This window comes from Pogoniulus pusillus, chromosome 12 (assembly GCF_015220805.1).
Source record: "Pogoniulus pusillus isolate bPogPus1 chromosome 12, bPogPus1.pri, whole genome shotgun sequence".
Lineage (NCBI taxonomy): Eukaryota > Metazoa > Chordata > Aves > Piciformes > Lybiidae > Pogoniulus > Pogoniulus pusillus.
In genome coordinates this window covers 20,949,656-20,971,165 of record NC_087275.1, presented here as the reverse complement: position 1 = coordinate 20,971,165, position 21,510 = coordinate 20,949,656, and the positions used below count along the sequence as shown (strand labels likewise).

Sequence of the window (21,510 nt, the reverse complement as noted above, 5' to 3'; positions counted from 1 at the left end):
TAGCAGACGTGTAGAAGCGGTGCCGAGGGCCATGGTTTAGTAGAGGACTTGGCTGTGTGAGATCAACGGTTAGACTCAGCGATTTTAAAGGTCTATTATGACCTAAAAGGTTCTACGACTCCGTGAAGGGCACGCCCGCCGGACAGCTCGGAGCGCCGCGCCCGCTCCGCAGCCCCGCGCCGTGACGCGCAGCGCGGCAGAGGCTCTCCAATCGCCTGCCCGCCCAGGGCCGCCCCGGCGGAGCGCAGCCTGGCGTCATCGCCTCTGCGGTGACGTCAGTATCCTGCGCCGCCCGGGCGCGCACGTGGTGGTGCTGACGCATGGATGCTGGCGGCGGGGATGGCGGCAGGGGTCGCGGCCCCGGCCCCGGCCCGGCTCTGGCAGTCTGCGGGGCGCTGATGGCTGCCAGCGGTGGCAGCCGTCTCCTGGTAGCGCGGTACAGGGAGCCCCGGTCAGTGACAGGCGGGGCGGCTGCGGGGTGGGTCTTACCCTGTCGGCAGGCCGCGGGGTCGAGCGGTGGAAGGAGTCCCGCTCCTCTCCACCGGAGGCTTCCTTGCCGGGGCCGCTGGGCTCGCTGCTCATCCCCTGCGGCTTCTGCTGTGAGCGGCAGGGCCTTCCAGCCGGGGCTGGTAGCCGGTGTGGGAGGCTATGCCTGTTCCAGCCTTTTAGGAGAGCCCAGCGTGGCCGAGCGCAGGCCTTTAGGGGCTCCTCCTGTCTATTTTGTGTCACTGAGTGTCCCTTTAAAGGTTATAAATCTTAATGGTTTTCTGGCACGGTTATGCACCACGAGATACGTGTCAGCGGTATGTGAACTACAGTCTAAATGCTAGAGACAGGAATATTGCACCTGACAAAGTAAAATATCTTAGTTCGTTTGCCTGAGAGGGAAATATGTTTGTTTTGGCATGCATATACATCCAAGATTTTAAACTTCTGTATCTGTAGTGCTTTGAGAGCACATTTGACAGAGGTGGTTCTCCTGGAGATCGAGGATCAGTTGCAGAAATAATTGCAATAATAGCATGTTGCTATGGAGGTTGGCACGGTTTGCAGTAAAGCTCACAGTTCTAGTTCAAGTGTTTTCACTCTGCTGTTTTTTATTTGCAGTGACGATAGTCTGTTCGTGTATGACTGTATCAGTGAAGAGAAGACAACATTAGGAAATAAAGGGTGAGAATATTTGCTTATGCAGTGGGCTCTTTTTTTAGAGGATGCATCTCCTGAGATTCTGTGCAGTGAAGATGATAAAAGTCCCAGGATGACTACTTGATCAGGTGATAGCTATGTTGTTTCTGCTAACGGTATTGGATATATATGTGTGTATTTTATTTTCTTTCATTTAATCCCAGAGAGGAGAGTATGCACCCTCTTTATTTTTAGAGAAACCATTAGTACAATCAAGAGTTCTGTATGCCTCTTCTCAGTCAAGTGATTTACTGGACTGTCTAAGACAGGTTAGTTAAGAAAACATATTCACACATCAATTACATAACTCCTCCTTCAGATCTAAGTCATGATATTCCAAAACATGGAAAAGTCTTTTTCCTAGTTTAAAATCAACCCCTGGACATTGTTTTGCCTCTAAGCAATTTTAGCGTTTTCCTCTGAATTTGTATTAAGATCTAGCACAAGCTGTAGCATTGTTTTTTGTTTGGTTTGTTTTCTTTAAAGCATACAGGCTTAGGGCTTACGAAAGTTTTCTTGTCTTTTTTTCTTTGGATAAGTGTTCAAATCTGTCTCAACATTTTATGCACAAGTAAGACTTTTAGAGTTGTACTTTGTTCTTCGTGGTCCATGATAGTGTGAGAACAACCTCTTCTTAAGGATTTCAGTAACTCTTAGGTTATTATTTCCCTTTCTTTATTAGGCAGGATGGGAAACCAACAGATAAAGGGAGCGATGACATCCTAGCTTTTGCCTTCTCCCCATCAGGCAATTACTTTGCCTTGACAGATGACAGCAAACGTCTGATTCTGTTCCGTACAAAGCCCTCCTGGGAGCGTGTTAGTGTCAGGTAAGTGGGATGCTGCATGTTGCTTTGTTAGGGACTTCTGGCTGATTAGTTGGGATGCTGCCATTTGTTTTCACTAAGCTTTCTTGTACTTGTTAAGTATAGTTATGTAAGGCTAACATTCTTGGGAATTCAAAGGTCTTAGTCAAGAAATGATGTATGGAATGGTCCACACCAAGAATGCAAGTGAAGATCTTTGTATTATTGCCTAAGGAAAGGATAATATCTTACTCCTAAAGACAATGCTTGCATTTTCAAGAACTGAAACTTTGTTCGCTCCTAGCAAATGTTAAGGTTATGCATGATACTGACCAGTTTAGTGAGTACATGGTCTGTGTCTGTTTATTTGGAGATGTTTTGGGGTGTTTGTGACTTCTTAAAAGTACATTTCTACAGTAATGCTGCCAAATGTTTGCCTGCTATAGTCCGGTCCTCTCGAGAAAACAGTCTGTGTCTGTCCACCAGAGGTCCCCCAGTTACAAGTTTTCTGCTGCTGCTTGTGGCAGTGGTCTGTTAAACAAAAAACCACGAAGGTCTTCCTGAGAAAGCACCTCAGCATGTGATGTCTGTGCATCTGCTGGTCTCTGAAAGTCCTTGGGTTGGTGTAATCTCACCCAGATACAGGCTGGGTGGCAAATGGCTGGAGGGCAGCCCTGAGGAAAAGGACCTGGGGGTCTGGGTTGTTGAAAAGCTCAACATAAGCCAGTAGTGTGCCCGTGCAGCCAGACAGCAACTGTGTGCTGGGCTGCAGCAAGAGAAGCATGGCCAGCAGGGCAAGGGAGGGGATTCTGCCCTTTCGCTGTCGTCAGACCCCACCTGGGGTACTATGCAGTTCTGGAGCCCCGACAAAGGGTAATGGGTTTAAACTTGAAGAAGGAGATTTAAACTAGATGTTAGGAAGAAGTTCTTTACAGTGAGGGTGGTGAAACACTGGCACAGGTTGCCCAGGGTGCTCCCTTCCTGAAGGTGTTCAAGGCGAGGTTGGATGAGGCCTTGAGCAACCTGTTCTAGTGGGACGTGTCCCTGCTCATGGCAGAGGGTTGGCACTGGATGATCCTTGGGGTCACTTCCAATTTAAACCATTCTGTCATTCTGTGAACTAGGACTTCATCTGGATTATTTGAAAATGTCACTACCTCCTATTAGGACACTAGGAATAGAGACAAATAGGTCTCTGCATGGAAAAAAAAGTGCCAGTCTAGCTCTGTAATTTTGGTTGGTGTTTTGTGGCAAGCTGTATGAAAGTTTTCACATAGTGCTGCTGGCTGTTGTAGTTGGCTCTGTTCAGACATGAGAAAACTTTTGGATTTTTGTGTTTAAAAGCTAAGGCAATTCATTGAACTCAGAGCAAGCCATCTTGTGGGCAAGACAGCCTGTTTTGAAACCGCGCTGACTAAGCTTGCAATGTGTTGTTCATACTTTTTCCCATTGTTGTGGTGTTTCTTCTTCAAATTAGTTTACTAGTAATAAAAAGTATTAGAATTTCTGTTTTCCTGCCTTTTGCTCTTTTGCCTCCAGAGGGTCACCAGTTTCTGAGTGGGCAAATAGAAATGTCCATTCTTTGTGATCCTTGGTGTCTGCAGTCTTCTGTTAACACACAGGACACAGAGGGCTTTGGGAAAGAATAACAGTAACAATAACAGCTGTTAAGCTGCAGAAGCATTCTCCAGATGAAGTAATTAAACCTTTCTAAAAACTTGTTTTCTTTCATATATGATACTTACATCTATCTCAGTAAGAAAACTGCCAACAGCTACACTGGCAATTAGAACTGTAAGATAGTGGCAGATGATGAGGGGAAGTCAGAGTTCAAGGTCAGAGCTTTGTCTGGACAAGGTAACCTAAGACTCTGGCTCCCTGAGTGTGAATGTGAGGAGGAAGAGGCCTTTAGGCTCACAACGAAGGGCTTCCTTTTACACTGTGAATTGACAATTGGAGGAGTAGTTTCAGCACAGTTTTCAGATGTGTTGTTATAGAGGACTTTTGCTAAGAGAACTCCTACCTTATCTTCTCTTTTCCTTGAGTTTAGCTTGCATTTTTGGTATGGAGAGTGCAAGAAAGTCTACCAACATTCTTTAGAATACTGGCAGTGCTGCCAAGGCAAAATGCTCAGTTGAGAGGGTACCTAAGCAAAGTGCAGGTATGCAGCTTTAATGATCTTTGGTTTTTTTTGTTCCCACTCCATCACTTGTTTACTATTACATGCCTCAGTCATTTAATAGATCTCAGAAGTGCTCTTCTGGCCTCACACTTTCCCTTAAAAATATTCACGTTGCTGCTGTTTCAAGAATGTTGCATCTGAGAGCTTTTTGTTCAGTCTCATGGTCTTTTTAACTAGATCTGCAGTGAGACTTGCTGAAGCTGCTATCCATAGCTGTTCAAACTGTGCCACTTTTCTTTCAGGTCAGTGAGCAGGAGATGTACTTCCCTGGTTATTACAGCTGCAGACGATAAGATTCTGGTTGCAGACAAGTCTGGTGATGTCTATTCTTATTCAGTAACAGAACCCCAAGCAGATGGAAAACTTGAGCTAGGTCACTTATCTCTGCTATTGGATGTTGTAAGTATGTGCCTCTGTGTAGTTAGTGTATAAACCTGTGTTCCTGCTTGTGTCTGAGTCTGTTGTTCTTGTCCCAGATTTGAGGGTTCTTTTCTCGTATGTCATCTGAGTTTCTTACTTTGTGACTGCAGGATTTGGTAAGGAAACAAGCTTATTAAAGGGTTATCCATTCTGGGAATGTGAGTGTTCAGAGTATCTTCATGCTAAAACCACAGAAGACCTGTTGTTGGAATATATATGGGAATTCACCCAGACCGTCATGTCAGCTAAGCTCTTCAGTGTGATAAGCTTCTTCATTTTTCAGATGCAGTGTGCTAGTTTGAAGCTAGCTAGACTGTTTTGGTGGGAAGAACTAGATTACAGGCTGTGAAAAGGAAACAGTGGTGATGTCTACTTCACTCATAGGCTTGCTGAGAGGTATAAGAGCAAGAATCCAAATATATATAAGGGAGTCACTCTTTGTCCGGGCTGTGGGCTGCATTTCTCTCTAACCTCATCTTCCTTCTCTCTCATTAATTCACTTGCTTCCTAACCCCCCTGTCCTACCCTTCATTCTTCCTTGGGGCACAAGGCAAAGTCTGGGGTAAGGTAGAGGGGTGGGAGAAGGTGGAAGGGCGGTTGGAAGCCCCTCCTGGGGACTCAGGTATCTGGGAGGGGAGTTGTGTTTCTGTATTACCTTTTACCTTGTATATTTCTGTATATAACTGTATATATTGTAAATATCTGCTTGTATATTCTGCTAAGCTGTAAATTTAAGCTTCATTCATTTTCCAGAGCCAGCTGAGTCTAGTCTGGGTGATTTCCAAAGTTTGTGTGGGGTGGGTAACACCCAAACCACCATATGCAGTGTGGCTTCAGTTGTACTCTTGGAGCTCGGTGGCTTTTACTGCATTTGGGAGTCAGTGTCACTTGTCCTAGTGAGTGATAAAGTTACTATCCTAAAGGTTTGTGTTTCCATGGTCAATGGAAGAGCACAGCTCAGTGTTTGCACCTGCCATTCAGACTGAGGTGAAACAGTTTGCTGCTTATCTTTTTCTCCTGGTTAGGAAGAATTGTGTTAAAACTGGCATTGAGCTACTGGACACTAAAATTGTCCCTTTACCAACAGGCACTGAGTCCTGATGACCGGTATATCCTAACTGCAGACAGAGATGAAAAGATCAGAGTCAGCTTGACAAAGGCTCCCTATAGTATTGTATCCTTCTGCCTGGGACACAAAGAGTAAGTTCATTGTGTTCAAAAGTTGTATGCAGGTCCTTACTGTGTCTTAGTAATGATGTGGTGATTGTCTCAAATCATATTAAACAACAGGTAGATCTATGTTAGAATCAGAAAATGCTTTGGTTTGGAAGAGACTTTTGAAGGTCATCGAGTCCACCTCCCCCTGTCTTGAGCAGTGACATCTTTAACTATATGAGGTTTCTCAGAGCCCCATTGATGGACCTTGATAGTTCACAGAGATAAGGCATCTTACCACCTCTCTGGATAACCTGTTCCAGTTTTTCAGCACCTTGATAATATTTTTCTTCCTTTTGTCTAGTCTGACTAACCTACTCTCAGTTTAAATCCATTACCCCTTGTCCTATTGCTTCAGGCCCTGCTAAAAGAACTGTCCCCATCTTATAGTCCCCCTTTAAGTGTTAAGTGCCACAATAGGGTCTCCCTGGAGCCTTTGGCAGGCTGTAGAACCCAAACTTCCTCAGCTTGTCCTCACAGGAAAGGTGTTCCATCCCTCTGATCATCTACATTTTGAAGTCCACAGTGATAAGGTAGAAGAGACGTGACCCTGCATAGGGTGGAGAATGGATGTTATTCTGCTAGTGTGACAGATGAATTACTTGGGGATAACAACACCCTTCCAGACATGCTGTTCTGTCAGATGATGCAACATGGTGCAGTCAGTTCACTGTATGAGAAACAAGTTACACAAAGACAATGTGACTGGGGAACTTGAGATACAGGTAGCAGTCTGTCTAAACTTGCTTGCCAAGCTGTTCTAATAGAGCATTTATAACACTGATTAATTTGGAGTATCAGTCCCATTTTAATATCGTGTGATCTAACCTGTATAGAACTGGCCTAATATAAAAGCAAGAGCCTACTGATGTCAAAGGAACTTTGATCAGGTAGTAGTAGTCTTTGATCAGGTCAGTTTGTTAGATGGCCATGTCTGGTGTTTATACCTCCTGTGTACACAGTTGTACTTTCTGATGACTGGTATTTGATGGTCAGAAAGACACATTTAAATGGGAGTACAGAAGAGTTCCTCAGTGACTGCAGAGTAGGAAGGCACTTAGTTTAAATTGATTTAAATATATTTTAAAAATCAAAGGACTACATAAAGAAGCTATGATTGTCTTGTTTCATGCTCCTGGAAATTCTTTTCTCAGTGGAGTGTGCTGTGATTCTTGCTGGATCTGTTATGCCTATTGCATATCTATTATGCACCTGGCGTTACTGCTTTGCCCTGAAAGTGTGTCTAGCAGGTCTACAGAGGTTCTTCTCCTCCTCTAGTCTGCCCTAGTGAGACCACACCTGGAATACTGTGTCCAGTTTTGGTCTTCCCAGTTCAAGATAGACAGGAACCTGCTGAAAAGAGTCCAGCAGAGAGCCATGAGGATGACTGGTGGACTTGAGTGAAGGGAGACTGAGAGACCTGCAGAAGTGAAGACTGAAAGGGGATCTGATCAATGTCTATAAATACCTGAGGGGTGGGTGTCAAGAGGATGGGGGCAATCTCTTTTCACTGGTCAGCAGCAATAAGACAAGGAGCAATGCCTACAAATGGGAACATAGAAGATTTCACCTCAACGTGAGGAGAAACTTCTTTACAGTGAGGGTGACAGAGCACTGGAACAGGCTGCCCAGAGAAGTTGTGGAGTCTCCTCCTCTGGAGGCTTTCAAAACCTGCCTGGATGTACTCCTGTGCAGACTACCCTAGGGGATCCTGCCTTGGCAGGGGTGTTGGACTTGATGATATCTGGAGGTCCCTTCCAACCTCTAAGATTCTGTGATTGTGTGTGTTACAGGGACCAAACCTCCCTTTATTTCTTTTAAAATGATATTAAAATTATGGCTGTTCTCAAAAGCAAGACTGTTCCACTTGGATAATATTCTGCTAAGGTTTTAAGTTGCTGAGCTCTGATTACAAACTTGAAAAGTTCAGATCCTTGTTACTCATAGAGTCATGGAATCAAACAGATTGGAAGAGACTTCCAAGATCATCCAGTCCAATCTATCACCCAGCCCTCTGCAGTCAGTTAAGACAAGTCACAGCAGACACAGCAATATTGCCTACTTCTGAAAAAAAAGAAGACTTCTGGTTTAATGTAGATACTGGTGGTAAGTTACCATGTGTTTGTTTGTTTGAAAATGTTGTGAAGACAAATGGCTTCCTGGCTTGTATTAGAAACTCAGTGACCAGCAGGAACAGGGAGGTGATCACCCCTGTGTACTCAGCACTGGTGAGGCCGCATCTCAAGTATTGTGTTTTGGGCCCCTCACTGCAAAAAGAACAGTGAGGTACTGGAGCCTGTCCATAGAAGGGCAGCAAGGCTCATGAAGATCCTGGAGCACATGGCCTACAAGGAGTGTCTGAGGGAGCTGAGGTTGTTCAGTCTGGAGAAGAAGACGCTGAGGGGAGGCCTCATTGCTCTGTACAATGACCTGAAGGGAGGCTGGAGTGAGGAGGAGGCAGCCTCTTCTCCTCAGTGTCATGTTAGCGAGGGCTGATGCAGACTCCACACAATTCGATGTGAATCCATCAGAGGCCTTTATTGTTCGTTCTGTCTCCACATTTTAGAGTCAACCCATTTAGACCACACACCTACACATTAGCATAATCTAGGCAAGCACAATCCAGTCTTTTACATACATCACACCTTGTTTTTCTCATTAACCAGGAGTCCAACTATCTTTCCTTTGCCATGGGAGGCATCCTGAAGCTGTGGGAAGCAAGGTCAAAATGGTCACATACTACCCATTATTATTCCCTCTCACGTTGTATTCCCACAGTGTCAAGTGACAGGGATAGAGGAAATGGTTTCAAGCTGTATCAGGGGAGGTTCAGGCTGGATGTTAGGAAATACTGCTTCACAGAGAGGGCTGTGGGACATTGGAATGGTCTGCCTAGGACAGTGGTGGGGTTGCTGTCCCTGGAGGTGTTTCAGCACTGTGTGGACCTGGCACTTTGGGACGTGGTTTAGTGTTAACCTTTCAGTGCTGGGTTGAGGGTTGGACTGGATGATCTTTGAAGTCTCTTCCAACTGGATGTTTTCTGTGACTCTGTGACTGCTTTTGATTCATCTCCAACTGCGGTGGGAGAGATCTGGTCCTCTGAATCAAACTCGAGTAATCACTTGTGTTTTACAAGCACTTGTTGACTCTTGTTTTTAATATGCATCATGAATCGAGGAAGGGGAGTATGCCACATGAGCAAGTCTGTCTCTGTTGGCATTTTTTGATCTGAATTGTAATGTCCTCAGTCAGTAGGCAATCAGTAAAACCCATGCAGTGCAGATAGGGAAGTATTTTTTTCTGTCAAGTAGAAAGTCAATAGTTTGTGTAGTATTTACATTTTATATTAAGTACTGTGTACCTTTTTTTTCTTCCTTCTAATTAGTTTGATGTAGAGAATCTGTTTATTGTAAGTTCTCTTTAGAATTGGTGTTTTCTATTACTGTGTGTTTAAAGAGAGAATTCAACTTTTGACTACTTTCTCTTTAGGTTTGTAAGCAAAATACTTGTAATACCCAACTATCCTGACCTGATGTTGTCAGCTTCTGGGGTATGTATTGCAATTTCTTCCAAAAAGTATTTTTCTTGGAAATTTAGACTAAAACCATTGTTTGCTTGTGGTTTCCCCACATTTCTTGGAATGTTTGGAAGAATCTCTCATGGTTTACAGCATGCCCTCTCTTCTCATCCTTCCCTCCCTTTCTCAGCTTTCTGCTCAGTTTTCAGCCATTCAGTTGCTAGAACCACTTGCTGTGCTTACAGCATTGCTAGATTGTTAAGATCTTTGGGATGGAGAAATCATAAAGTCCTCATCATTTCTTCATCATCACTTCTACTTTGGAGCACAGACAAACTTCAGACTATTAAACAACTTTAAAGTAAACAGCCTGCCATGGTAATGAATGCCTTGAGAATGAACTGCTGTAGAATCACAGAGGTGTTTTACAGCTTTTATGGTGAGAAAATTGTTCCTTCTGTATTCTCCCACTTGCTTTCCCTGGCAAGACTTGTTCTGAGTTATGTCCTTGTTTGTATGTCCTCACAGTAAGTCTAGTGCATGTTGAGTAGAGATTGCAGTGCAGAGGATGAGGACCCAATAAGTAACTGTTTCCTCCTTTCCCTGCCCCCAGTTCTTTTCTAAAATTGATGGCATTCTGCTGCTGTGACAGACCTATACAGCATGAGTAGATGGAATTGGTCTGAAAGAAGGAAAACAATGTTCTTTGTTTCCCAGACTACCAAACCTGCACAGGAAACAAGTAGTATTTTCTGTGAAGATTGTAGTAATTGTTAGGATTTGATTTCAGCTGCTGCTCTTGATTCCCTAAGATTCTTGTCTCTCCTTCCTCTAATTCTTCAAGCAACTCTGGCATTAGTGCTGCAGCAGTATTTTGTTCTTAAGAAATATTGTCTGGTGAGTCTTTCCAGAAAGGTGTTTAGCTTCTCTCCAGGAGGTTACTAAATCAAATGAGAATTTGAGTGATAACAAAAATAGGGACAGAGGAGGGCATTTGTGTTACTGTGCTATTTGAGGCAGATTTGAGATGTGCTCCTCCAGCTATCCAATTTCCACTTCAAAAGAAGAATTACAGTTAGTATGATTGAATAATTTAGAATGGAAGGGGGAAATTATGTTAATTAAAATGATTTATCTGCAATTTGAGGTCTTAACTAAGTGACTGTTTAGCAGCTTCTGTGGGAAGCTCTTCAGGGAAATGAGATTTAGCTGAAGGCCTTAATGACATCTCTTTGCCTGAGGTGCTGTCAGTAATAGACTTGTATCTGCTTCCATCTGTCCAGGATTCGACTCTCAGACTTTGGGAGTACAAAAGTGGGGAAGAAGTGTACTGCTGTCATCTAAGTAGCATCTGTGGGCCTGAGACAACCAAACCTGACCAGGTACACCTCTGTGTGTTAGCGCTTTTGCTATCCTATTCATCTTTACATCTACCAAATGTGTTTGTTACACTTTGTCACTCCCTTCCATCAGTGGGTGTGGAAGCCATGTGAGACTTAGAAACTGTTTGTTAGAGTAACCCAGGATTTCAAGAAAGAAAGCAATCCCCTGAAATCCATTCCTGTGTGTTGTGTACATTTTTAAACAGTGCCAGGCAGTGACCAAAAGAAGTTCTTTGCAATTCTTAAATATAAGTTCTGTGCACTCGACAATGCCTTCATTTGAAAAGGTTTCCAAAACCACAGGTGCTTTAGTCTCATAGCCAGAAAATATCTTGTAACACCTGAAAGATCTAAAACCTCACCTATTTGTAGGTGTGGTTCATTCTCAAGTTGTGCCGGGGTAGGTATAGGCTGGATGTTAGGAGGAAGTTCTTGACAGAGAGAGTGATTGGCATTGGAATGGGCTGCCCAGGGAGGTGGTGGAGGCACCGTCCCTGGAGGTATCACAGTATCACAGTATCACAGTATCACCAAGGTTGGAAGAGACCTCACAGATCTTCAAGCAAAGACTGGATGATGCGCTTAGTGCCATGGTCTAGTTGACTGGATAAGGCTGGGTGCTAGGTTGGACTGGATGATCTTGGAGGTCTCTTCCAGCCTGGTTGATTCTATGATTCTATGTAAAAATACTTGGAATTTCAAATGTTAAAGTTGCAATTTATCTGGGCAGAAAGAAGCTTTATAGCATCTGTGACCAGTCACCTGCAACAGTACTGCCTTGTGGAGCCAAAACACTGGGCTTGTTCCTTTGGGTTGTTCTGAAGCTGGGCAGCATGAGACTTGCATGAAAATACCCTAGGAGCTGTCCTTAGCTTGCATCCTGTACATGAGCTGTGTCCTGCATACACAGTCCAAATGCTATTGTGATTTGGGATGCTAATCTCGTGTGAACAGTAATTCTTATAGTACTTGATCTCTGGTTTCGTTCTTTCTTGTCACATGAATTGGCATATGACCTATAGGCAGCAAACCAGCACTCATTCTTGTCCCTGCTGTGTGCATCCTATTAAGCCAGCTGGTAATCTGTTGGGTCATTTGAGAGTTGTTCATCTTAGCATTCATCCTGATGGGTGTTTTTCTTGTGAATTTCTGAAAACACTTCCTCTCTGAAAACCACAGCAGTCACCCAGTTGTTGAGTCACTAGGCAGGCTGTAGCCATGCATGGCTCCTGGAGCAAATCCACTGCAGAATTCATATCCAGTCTGAAAAAGAAAAGTTCAGTCCCTTCTCCCTTGTGCTTTTTTTTGTGATTTTGGTTAGTGGAAGTGTTGTGCTTGGCTTCTCACAGCAGTTGGAGCTATTCCTGGGGATCACTCAGAAGATTCTTTTCTCTCTGTGTAGGTCTGGCCTGATGTTATTACTGGGATTATAACCCATGAGCTGAGATAATAAACCATGGGAAACACCAAGCTCAACAACACAAGGTTTATTCTGTGCAGAGACAGCTTTATGTTAGATTAATAATGTGCATCTCTGTGCCTGTGCATAAGCCCAGGAAGGCAGCCACTTGCATCACAGCATTCAAAGCTTAGATACTAGAAAGCTTGGGTGTGGCATAGAGTTCCTGTTAGCAGGTATTCAAGGTAGTGTCTGTATGGACAATTTAACCCTCTTGCCCTGTTCTCTTAAATGTCTGAAAAACCCACTGGTGTTTTACAATAGGAGCTGTCAGTTCTACTCTAAAGCTGCAGTTTAAATGGCTCCATACTGCAATAACTACATTTACATGTACTAGATGCAGAGAGCCTTTCCGATTCACCCCACTCTTCCTACTCAGTATTTGGAACCATGAGTATTTTTTATGTCCATGTGAAATGGAGAGGCTGGGTCCCAAAGCTGAATATGGACTAACAATTTATATTTCTGCAGAGTAGCAAGAGATTAGTACCATCTGTTCCCAAGAGCTCTGAAACATACCATCTTTTTTGATAATGCTTTTTACAATGTGTTCTTCTGTCCAAAGTGGTACTCAGTTATGTGAGTGAAAAGTGTGTGCATGTCCTTGGTCTTGCTTTTTCCTCCCCCATGAGATTGTATCACACAGTGGATTTGATTTTTTCTGTCACATGCTGGAGGTGCACTGTTGAGCCCTGGGTTTTGGCTACATATATACCATTCATTAATTTTCTTTCCCACAACAATTTTATCTTTTTAGTAACTGCATCATGTATTGTTAACAAAATAGCTTCTGGTGCTAAACTTGATGGCTTGAATGTTTGGAAGCTGCACAGCTTGTTTTGCTTTGCTATGTAGATTGCAGAATTCCAAAACAAGCACCCTGACAATGCCTGTAATCAGCTGCTGGCTCTAAGGGTAAAGTCCCGTGGTTACCCCCAAACTCAGCTCAACCTGCTGAACCAAAGGTTCAGTCCACTGACCAGTGTCATGTTAAGTAAAGAGGTGAGGGCTGGAAAGGAGGCAAAAGGTGAGGATGCATCTGAATTCTGGCAGCAGAATATCTAGAAAATGTGATTTCCCTGCCCTAAAGCGAGCAACTCAATACTTCTCTGGGAGGAAGGTTTTATTAATTAGAAGTGCTGATATTACCTTTGCTTATCAAACAGACTCGAGAACCAACCTTTTGCTTTTGCAGTTTTGTCCCTCCCATTATATAACACATACTTTTCCAAAAGCACACTAGGGCATCTTCTAGCAGTTTCTCTGCTCTTTACAAGTTCTTACTTCCCACTTGAGGATCCTCAAATCAGTTGTTAGATATTTCAAGTCATATGGCTTGTGCAAGAAAGCTATGCTTGTGACTCTTTGCCAGATAAAACTATCTATCTTCTAAATGAGCAGTGTGGTGTGGGATTTTTTTAATTGATTTATTTGGTTTTTTCTTCAAATGGGAAAATGGCCTCAAGCAGTCTTGAACACATTTTCTGTTAAGCTACATGACTTCACCGAGAAGCAGGTTGATAACAGACAACGCAGCAATAATATTGTCAATGCTTAACTATCTTCTTAACAAACAGAATAGCAGCTAATGGCTTGTGTTTGTAATCGCTAAGTTGCTGGTGTGATATCCTGGCTGAGCAGGCTTGATGTTGGTGTTTTAGTCATTAGCATTGCAGGGGAGAATATTTGACAGTAGTGTACTTTTTCCTTCATCTGTGAGTTTATCTCTTAAGAGTAGTTCACTAAAACTTTTGCGATTGCTCTGTTTGGATGTCTGTGAAGGGAGATGTGTGGAAAACTTCATAGAACAGCAAACAGTAACACAAAAATGGACTTGCCTGCCGTTTAAAGGTAATGCTGTTGCTTAACTTGCTGTAAATGATGACATCTGCTGAATTTTGAAGGCTACGTCATGAAATGATATGTGCATTTTCTGCTCATAAGTGGTCTTAACTTACAAGAATGTTGGTTTGTTTTTTTTCCTAATAGAAGTATCCTGTGTCAAGAATAACCTACTGCTGTCAAGGTGGTTATGTTGCTGTTCTCTGCATCTGGTAAGAATAAATGGAGTAATGTCTGAAATCATCACATCTCCTGCAAAGTCAGGAGCAGCTTTCCCCATTTGTTGCCCTGACTTTTCTCTAACCTGTACTGTATTCCTTAGTACATGGTACTGTGATTGAGTATCACAAGCCTGTGGTCTCTCAGGGAGCCTCCCCATTCCTTACTGTACTTGGTTTGTTGTCTGTTATTATTATTATTAGTAATATTAACATTACTTGTTATTGTTATCAGCATTATTACTATTATACTGTTGTGCAGAGGTGAGTGCGAGGGTTACCCAGCTTAGTTCAAAGAATCATAGAATGCTTTGGGTAGGAAGATACCTCCAAAGGTCATCCAGTCCAACCCCTCTGCATTGAGCAGGGGCATCTTTCACTAGATCAAGTTTGGCAGAATTGATGATGCCTTTCCCTCGTAAGATGAAACATAAGGCTAGGATGCATGAGAGCTCTGCTCTGTATGTCTCCTTAAGTCACTGTGCCTGAGCACGTGGTTTAGGTCCTATTTTCTGTGGCCAAACCTAGGTTACCATGCTCTACTCCTGTTAATTGATTCAGCTGTTCAGTTCAAAACCACAGCATTGCTTCATTTTAAAGCCGTGAAGAGTCTATGTGTCTTGGCTCCAGGCACTTGGATTTACATTAGGAGAAAGCACTCAGGAGCTAACAGGCCCAAGTGCTGAGGAACTTTTCAAATCTGACCAGCAAGGGAGTGTCTTGCAGGGATGGACAAGCCTTTTGCACCTTCATTCAACAGCCTAGTTCTTCCTGACAAAAGCTTGCCCAACAGGAAAGGGAGAGATTGCCAGAGCTGCCTGTACTGTGAAATTTGCAGTCTGTCCCCTCAGTGAACTCACTGTTCTCCAGATGAAGGAGCCTTCCCTGCTTCCTATCATGCCTTCTTCATGGACATCCCAACTGGCTCTGGAGGGAGGAGTTATGTCAGCTGAGTGCTTTACCCATGTCACTTACCCAAGGGTTGTAACATGCTCTGAATCAGGCTTTTATTGCAAGCTCCACAGCCCAGAGTTTCTGAACAGTGCTGTCATATAGTCCTGGTAGGTGACTCAGCAGGGAGTTGAGGTGACCTACCTGGCACGCTGGTGAATTGTCTCAGGGAGTTTAGGATGCTCTGCACATAGAGGCTGTGGCTGTTCAGGAGTGAATGCTGATGGGAGAGATGGAGATAAGTGCAGTGTCAGTGTCCTGTTCTTCAGCCATGTCAGATTTTCCTATCCCTCTCATTCCCTTCTCCCCTCCCTGGCATGTAATCCCCGTCCTGTTTTATTTTGCCTAGGGCTTAGCTACATGTTCCTTCAGAGAAGTCCTTTAGACCAGCATGCTGTGATGCAACACTCCTGATATAAATGCTTTGAAATTCCATAGACTACTTTTCTTTTAAAGAGAAGACAGTGTTGACTGCTTTCTCTTCCGTGCAACGCTTCAAAGGCCATTTGGCATGTTAGGTAGTTACAGCTTCTGCCTCAGATGATGTAAGCAAACTGCACTTTAATGCTAGGTTATTTTTTGCAATTCCTAAGGGCTTTGCTTTGACTCTGGAATTAGAGTGGGTGTTAGTAGTTTGTTACACATTTGATGGCTATAGGTGGATTTGGTAATAATGGTAATTAGTTTTTCCTCTCAAAAGTATTTCCACAGTCTACATCTTTCAGCTTGATGCCGATGCCCGGCAGCTTGTTTACAGGCAGCAAATCTCTTTGAAACAGAAAATTTGGGACATTGCATTTGAGGAAACAGGAAATCTATGGATTTTGGAAGAAGACAGTGGAGCTCCTCTTCAATTGTATAGACCGTGTGATGGAGAGTGGAAGGTAGATACTTTTGTTATGTTCACATCCTCAGTGTTTTGTGTTGCCTTAAGGCTGTAACAAAAAATGAAGTAAAATATGTTCCACAAAAGCTGAACACTTCTCTGTGTCCTGAGACTGAGTAAAAGTTACAGATGCACATCTCGTTCTACTTCTCTCACCTGTGTGTAATGCAGAGGTGCTGAGAGCTTGTTCTGAATGTCTGTTCTCTGGTAAAGCATGGTGGGATCAAGAAGAATGATTGTCAGCTCTTGTACTTTAAACCATTGGCTGTGCTTTCTCTGTGCTACACTTGGTTATTATAAAACCAAACAAACTGCAAAACAACAAAATACCTTTTCTGGTTTGCATACCACACAGCCTTCCCCATGCCTGCCTGTGAGGTGTCATTTGGGGCACAAAGCATTCTGGAAGCATTAGGAGATTTTTTTTTTCATTGAGACCAGGGAGTCAGATTTGAGGGATGTGTATCAAGTGCTTTGTAATAGCCTGTTAAACAGCTGGAGACTCACTTGTTACCTGTGTAGTTACAGTATAGTTGTGAAGTTTAAACCCTTATGTGTTCTTTATGGTACTTGTTTTCCTCACAGATTAGTAAATGGGATCCATTTTCTTTGGCCCTTATGTGTTCTTTGTGGTACTTGTTTTCCTCACAGATTAGTAAGTGGGGATCCATTTTCTTTTCCTTCAGGTTGCTATGTTTCCCCAGCAGAACTTGTTATCTCAGGCCAGATTTCTATAGGAACCTTGGAAAAAAATGGGCCTAAAGGTCACCATGGAGGGCTTTACACGCATTTCATCCCATCTGAGAGCTCTAGCATTTCTCACTGTGCTGTGAGACATGAGATTGTTTGTTGTTTTCAAATTATGCAGTGTTCCTTCTTTTTCCAGCCTGTATTTGATGATGAAGGATTGCAGATGATGTCAAAATACCTTCAAGACAACTGGACAGTATTTGAAGGTGAGAAAATTGGCCTAAAGGCCCAGGAAACACAGTTTTTACAGCTAAAGCCTAATGTTAAGAATAAAACTGGATTTCAGGTCAGTTCTGGCTGTAGAAGTCATTCAGTCTTTTAGTTTTCAGATTACTGTTGCCACAAAATGATGTAGCTATTTATGTCTGAATTATAGCTTTATAACTGTTTTACATGGACATCTTATCACAAAGTTGTATCTAAACGCCCTGTGACAGAGCTGCTGGAGTCTGTCTTATTGCTCTGGTACTGAAGACTATTGTTTGTCATCTTGTCTCTTCACCTGGGTGTGACAGTTTATCTGAAGTACAGAGATGATAACAGAATAGCCATGGGAGGAGCAGCTTCACTGTAAATATGGGCCATCCTGGTCTGCCTTCTCAAGGCAGATCTTCTGAAACTTGCTGTGGATGGAGGATGTGACCATGATGGGGTCATACATGGAGGGTGATGATGGTATCATCAGGGATGAAGTTGATTGATGTCAGCTGGATTGGTTCATGTTGGTTTTGATTTTTGCCCCATCTCCAGTCTCTGGCAGAAAAATAATACTTAGTTTACCAGTTCAGAAGCATCTTATGTTTGTAGGATCTTCTGTATATAAAAATCCACTCCATTTAAAAGCTTAAATAACAGCAGTGATGGCAACCAGGTCGAGAAGGGTTGTGCCACATGCTAGTGGATGTTTTCATTATGTACTGCAAGTTGATCAGTTGAAAACCCTCTCCTGTGCTTTGCTAGGGTACTGGGAACTATCTTGCTTTGAAAAGGTGCAGTCTAATGTAAAGTCTCATCATTGTCTAATATGGGATGATTTAGGCTGTCACTAAGTTGTCATTAGGTCAGTACAGTCTTTGAAATCTAAGAGACAGTCAAATACTCCTTTAAAAGGGGGAGAGTGTTTGCATGTAGATGTTGCAGACTTGGTGGTTACAGCCAGGCAGATAATTAGAAGTATGAGATCTGAGTGAAAATGAGCAACAGAGGAGTAAAAAGAGCAGGCAGGGGAAGAGTGACTGAGTGTAATGAGCCAACATATCAAATTACTGTGGCACACAGTAGCTGGCCACGTCTGCTGGGAAAGTAGGACTGTTCAGATGGCAGGGTCTGTTACTGCTAATTAGTAATGGGAGGCTCACTTGGTAAGCACTTATTCCAGTGCATAATTAGTGCTTGAAATGGCAGTTACTTCTTTTAAAGAACATGCTGATTACTTTGTTTGAACCCAGTCTTTATCCCTGCATATCATCCTTTTATAAACTGGTTTCACCTGATTGACGTAGGATTTGAGGTGCGTAGGTCAGTCCTGAAGTACACGTTGAACTGTTTGATATTGTAGCTGCTCTCAGAAAAAAGTAGAGCAAGATTCAGCACAGTTAATTCCCTGCAGTTAATCCACTACAGTTAGTTCTCTATTATCTGGGAAAACAGTCAAGTGGAGTAAGGAAAAATAAGGATAATAAAAAATGTTGTAAAATTAAGCTGCAAGATCACACTGAGGTGAAATAGGTCAGGGATGCTGCTCTGTGAAATAGTTACCTGAACTAGTAAATGCACTCTCTGCAGTACACCACAGGTACACTTCCTGATTCACGACCTGAGGTAGATCAGATGAAAGCAACTCAAATGTTTCTCTGCCTGCAGCACAGACAGGGAGCAAAGTGGATAACCCATCCACAGACAATTGTGACTAGCTCTAGGTGATCCAGCTCTGGCAGGGGGGTTGGATTAGATAATCTTTCAAGGTCCCTCCCAGCCCCTAGCATTCTATGATTCTGTGAGGCATGACTGTGTGAAGATTCTAGTAGTGATCCTTACCTGTTTGTTGTTTCTGGCTGTAGCTCTTTGAGATGCTGTTGCTCCTGTCTCTCTGCTCACTCTTCCCCTGCAGGTTGTCATCCTGCAGCACGGGCAGTAGGGTGAGGACTCTGAGGCTGCTATCATAGGAACACTTTGCAAACTGTGTAGGTGGATAGTTGGACTCGATGATCCTAAGGGTCTTTTCCAACCAAAACAGTTCTGAATTCAGTGCAGAATGGTTAAGTAGGGAGCAGCATGAATATTCAGCCTGACAGCATGCCATTTCTGGCAGGGCCAAAGGCCAACAAATTGGTTATTGTGCAAGTGCAAGACCCTCAAAAGTAAAGGCCTGGGCTTTGATGAGTATCAGTGAGGGAAAGTTGTTTTGTTGGTGTACCAGGAAACAAGGGAATGCTGTGTGTTTGTTACTGTGGAGCTGCACACTAGCTTCAGGACCAAATCCTAGCAAGTACTGGGTTTCCTTGCATTTGCTCTTTAAGGTGGAGACTTTCTGGTAGCGTGAAAAGGTAGGAACAAAAGTAGAACTTGAGTTAACTGGCTTCTTCAGGTACCACTCTAACAGTTTAAAGAAATGGGGACTTAGCCAACTAGTCTCATTCTGTAATTCTCCACAGAAATAGTTTGATTTGGGTTTTTTGGATAGTTCTCTGTTAAATTTGACTAAACTTGGAGTCTTGGAGATGGTGTGGTGAATATTATGCTGAGTTCACAGGTGTAGCAGAACCATCAGAGCGAATATGTAGAAATGTGTATGTGCTGTAGGACATCAGTGTTTAAACTCTACTTCCTTGACCTTCTTTTAAGGTAGTGCTCTAGGCAACAAGAGCTAATCACATTTAGATAACACAGACCCTTTTCAGTGCTTAACTTGGGGAATCAGCTCCAGCTGGATGTCTTAACAGTAAATGGCAACAACAGGAGCTTTAAAACAAGAGCCTTGAAGTTCTGCAGTATAATGAGAGCTACAGGCTCTCTTTGCCTGAATGTCAGGTGCTAGCTGTGCAAATCTTTTAGCCCAAAAGTGGAAGCTGTGCTTGGCTGCATGACTGCAGGACAGATACTTACCAACATATATAAAGCTTATACAGTGTAAATATTTGGTAAAGTGGATAGGACCACAGTATGTGCCTTGAAATGCCACTATCTAAAATCAGAGTACAGGAAATAATCGGTAAGAGTGCTAAGAGAAATAGCAGTTGTGTTCTTGCTTTGCCCAACTACAGGTTTTGTTGGTGCAGAGAGCCACTACAGCAGCCTCTACAAGGCCTCATTTGATAACATGGCTGCCTACCTACAGAAGAAAGAGGAACGGTTACAGCAGCAGAAGAAGAAAAAGCAGGGTCTGCATGGTTCCAATGGACAACCCAAAAAGATGAAAACTGAAGAACCATCACTATGACCCTGTTGTTAGTTTGCAACTTTTGCCTTGCTGAAACAAACCGGTCTGACTGTGGACTGTTTTCAAATGTAAACTGAATTATGGAAGAAGAGTTGATTAAACCTGTATTCAGATTCAAGTTTTCAGATAGCCTGATAGAAAAGCATTTTGCTTGCAGCAGGTAATGCATTTACAATATGCCTAACCTTCCAGCAGTGTACAAGTGTTAGCAGTTCTATCCTAGGAATCTCTAAAAGCATGAGATACAAATATTTGAGATGGTATTTTCCTTGAAACAGGATTTTCTGTTTGCCTACTGTGTTCAGGCTTTCTTCTTCAGGTGGAAGTGCATGGATTAAAGTTGATGTAATTTTGCTTCTTTCTTTCTTTCTTTCTGGCTGCTGTTTTGTTTTGTTTTTTAACTTTTTAAAAGGTCTATTAGTTATTGTAACTAACTTGGTATACCTGGGAAAGGGAATATTGCAGGATTCTTGCTGTATATGAAATATTTTAGCTGAGACTTCACTATCTCTGTTTTTACCTTTTACCTTCACTTTATATGGTATGGATTCAGCCTGTCTACTAATCCATGGCTTGGTATTTGTGTTATATTTCTATAGGAGGAAGAGCAAAAATAGATTTTTATACACTGGAAAGTAAATGTAAAACCTGTCCATCAGTTTTGTGCTTTTGGAAGATGCTTCTATTGCAGTGTGATCCTACTGTGTCTGTGAAAATTCTTTGAGAGCCCTATGTTCATACTGCTTCTTTCAACAAGAACTCTTTTCATGTTGCAGCTAGCCAAGAAATACATTTTGAAAAGTTAGAAGTAAGCCTTATGGCATCACTTGTTGCTTCATCATAGGGCAGGAGATATGTGTTCATCTACCAGCTGGTATCATGCATATATGGAATGTCCTGCACTTTGTACAGCCAGGAGCAGAAGTCTGTGCAATCCATTCATTACCAGTATCTAGAATGAGACCATGAGCCATGAATAGTTCTCTAGGTTTCTTTACATATCTGTCCTCCTTGTGGAGTGTCAGGACACCTAAAATTTTTGCAGGTATCTCAGTCTTCCGAAGGACAGTTGAATGTGCTCCTTTGACTGTGTCAGGAGCAGTAAATACATTGGTGCAGCACTGGAAATGTGTATTTTTCTTGGTCTTCATAAAGGATGAGAAATTGCCATCCTAAGTGCTTGGTGTTAGGGGTAGGAATGGTGGAGACTGACGTACCTGTCCTGTGATGGTGGCTATTAAAACTCTGTTGTTCTTGTA

At 42.8% G+C, this 21,510-nt stretch overlaps 1 protein-coding gene across 1 annotated transcript; it reads left to right on the top strand.

The window, feature by feature from the left end:
• Positions 1 to 285: 285 nt before the first annotated feature.
• WDR4 (WD repeat domain 4) lies at positions 286 to 21,510 on the top strand. Its single transcript, XM_064152594.1, has 11 exons — positions 286 to 451; positions 1,108 to 1,170; positions 1,868 to 2,014; positions 4,415 to 4,571; positions 5,680 to 5,792; positions 9,297 to 9,357; positions 10,608 to 10,706; positions 14,155 to 14,219; positions 15,877 to 16,060; positions 16,949 to 17,018; positions 20,076 to 21,510. Exons 1-11 carry the CDS (start codon positions 321 to 323, stop codon positions 20,249 to 20,251), a joined length of 1,266 nt encoding a protein of 421 aa, XP_064008664.1. The 5' UTR covers positions 286 to 320; the 3' UTR covers positions 20,252 to 21,510.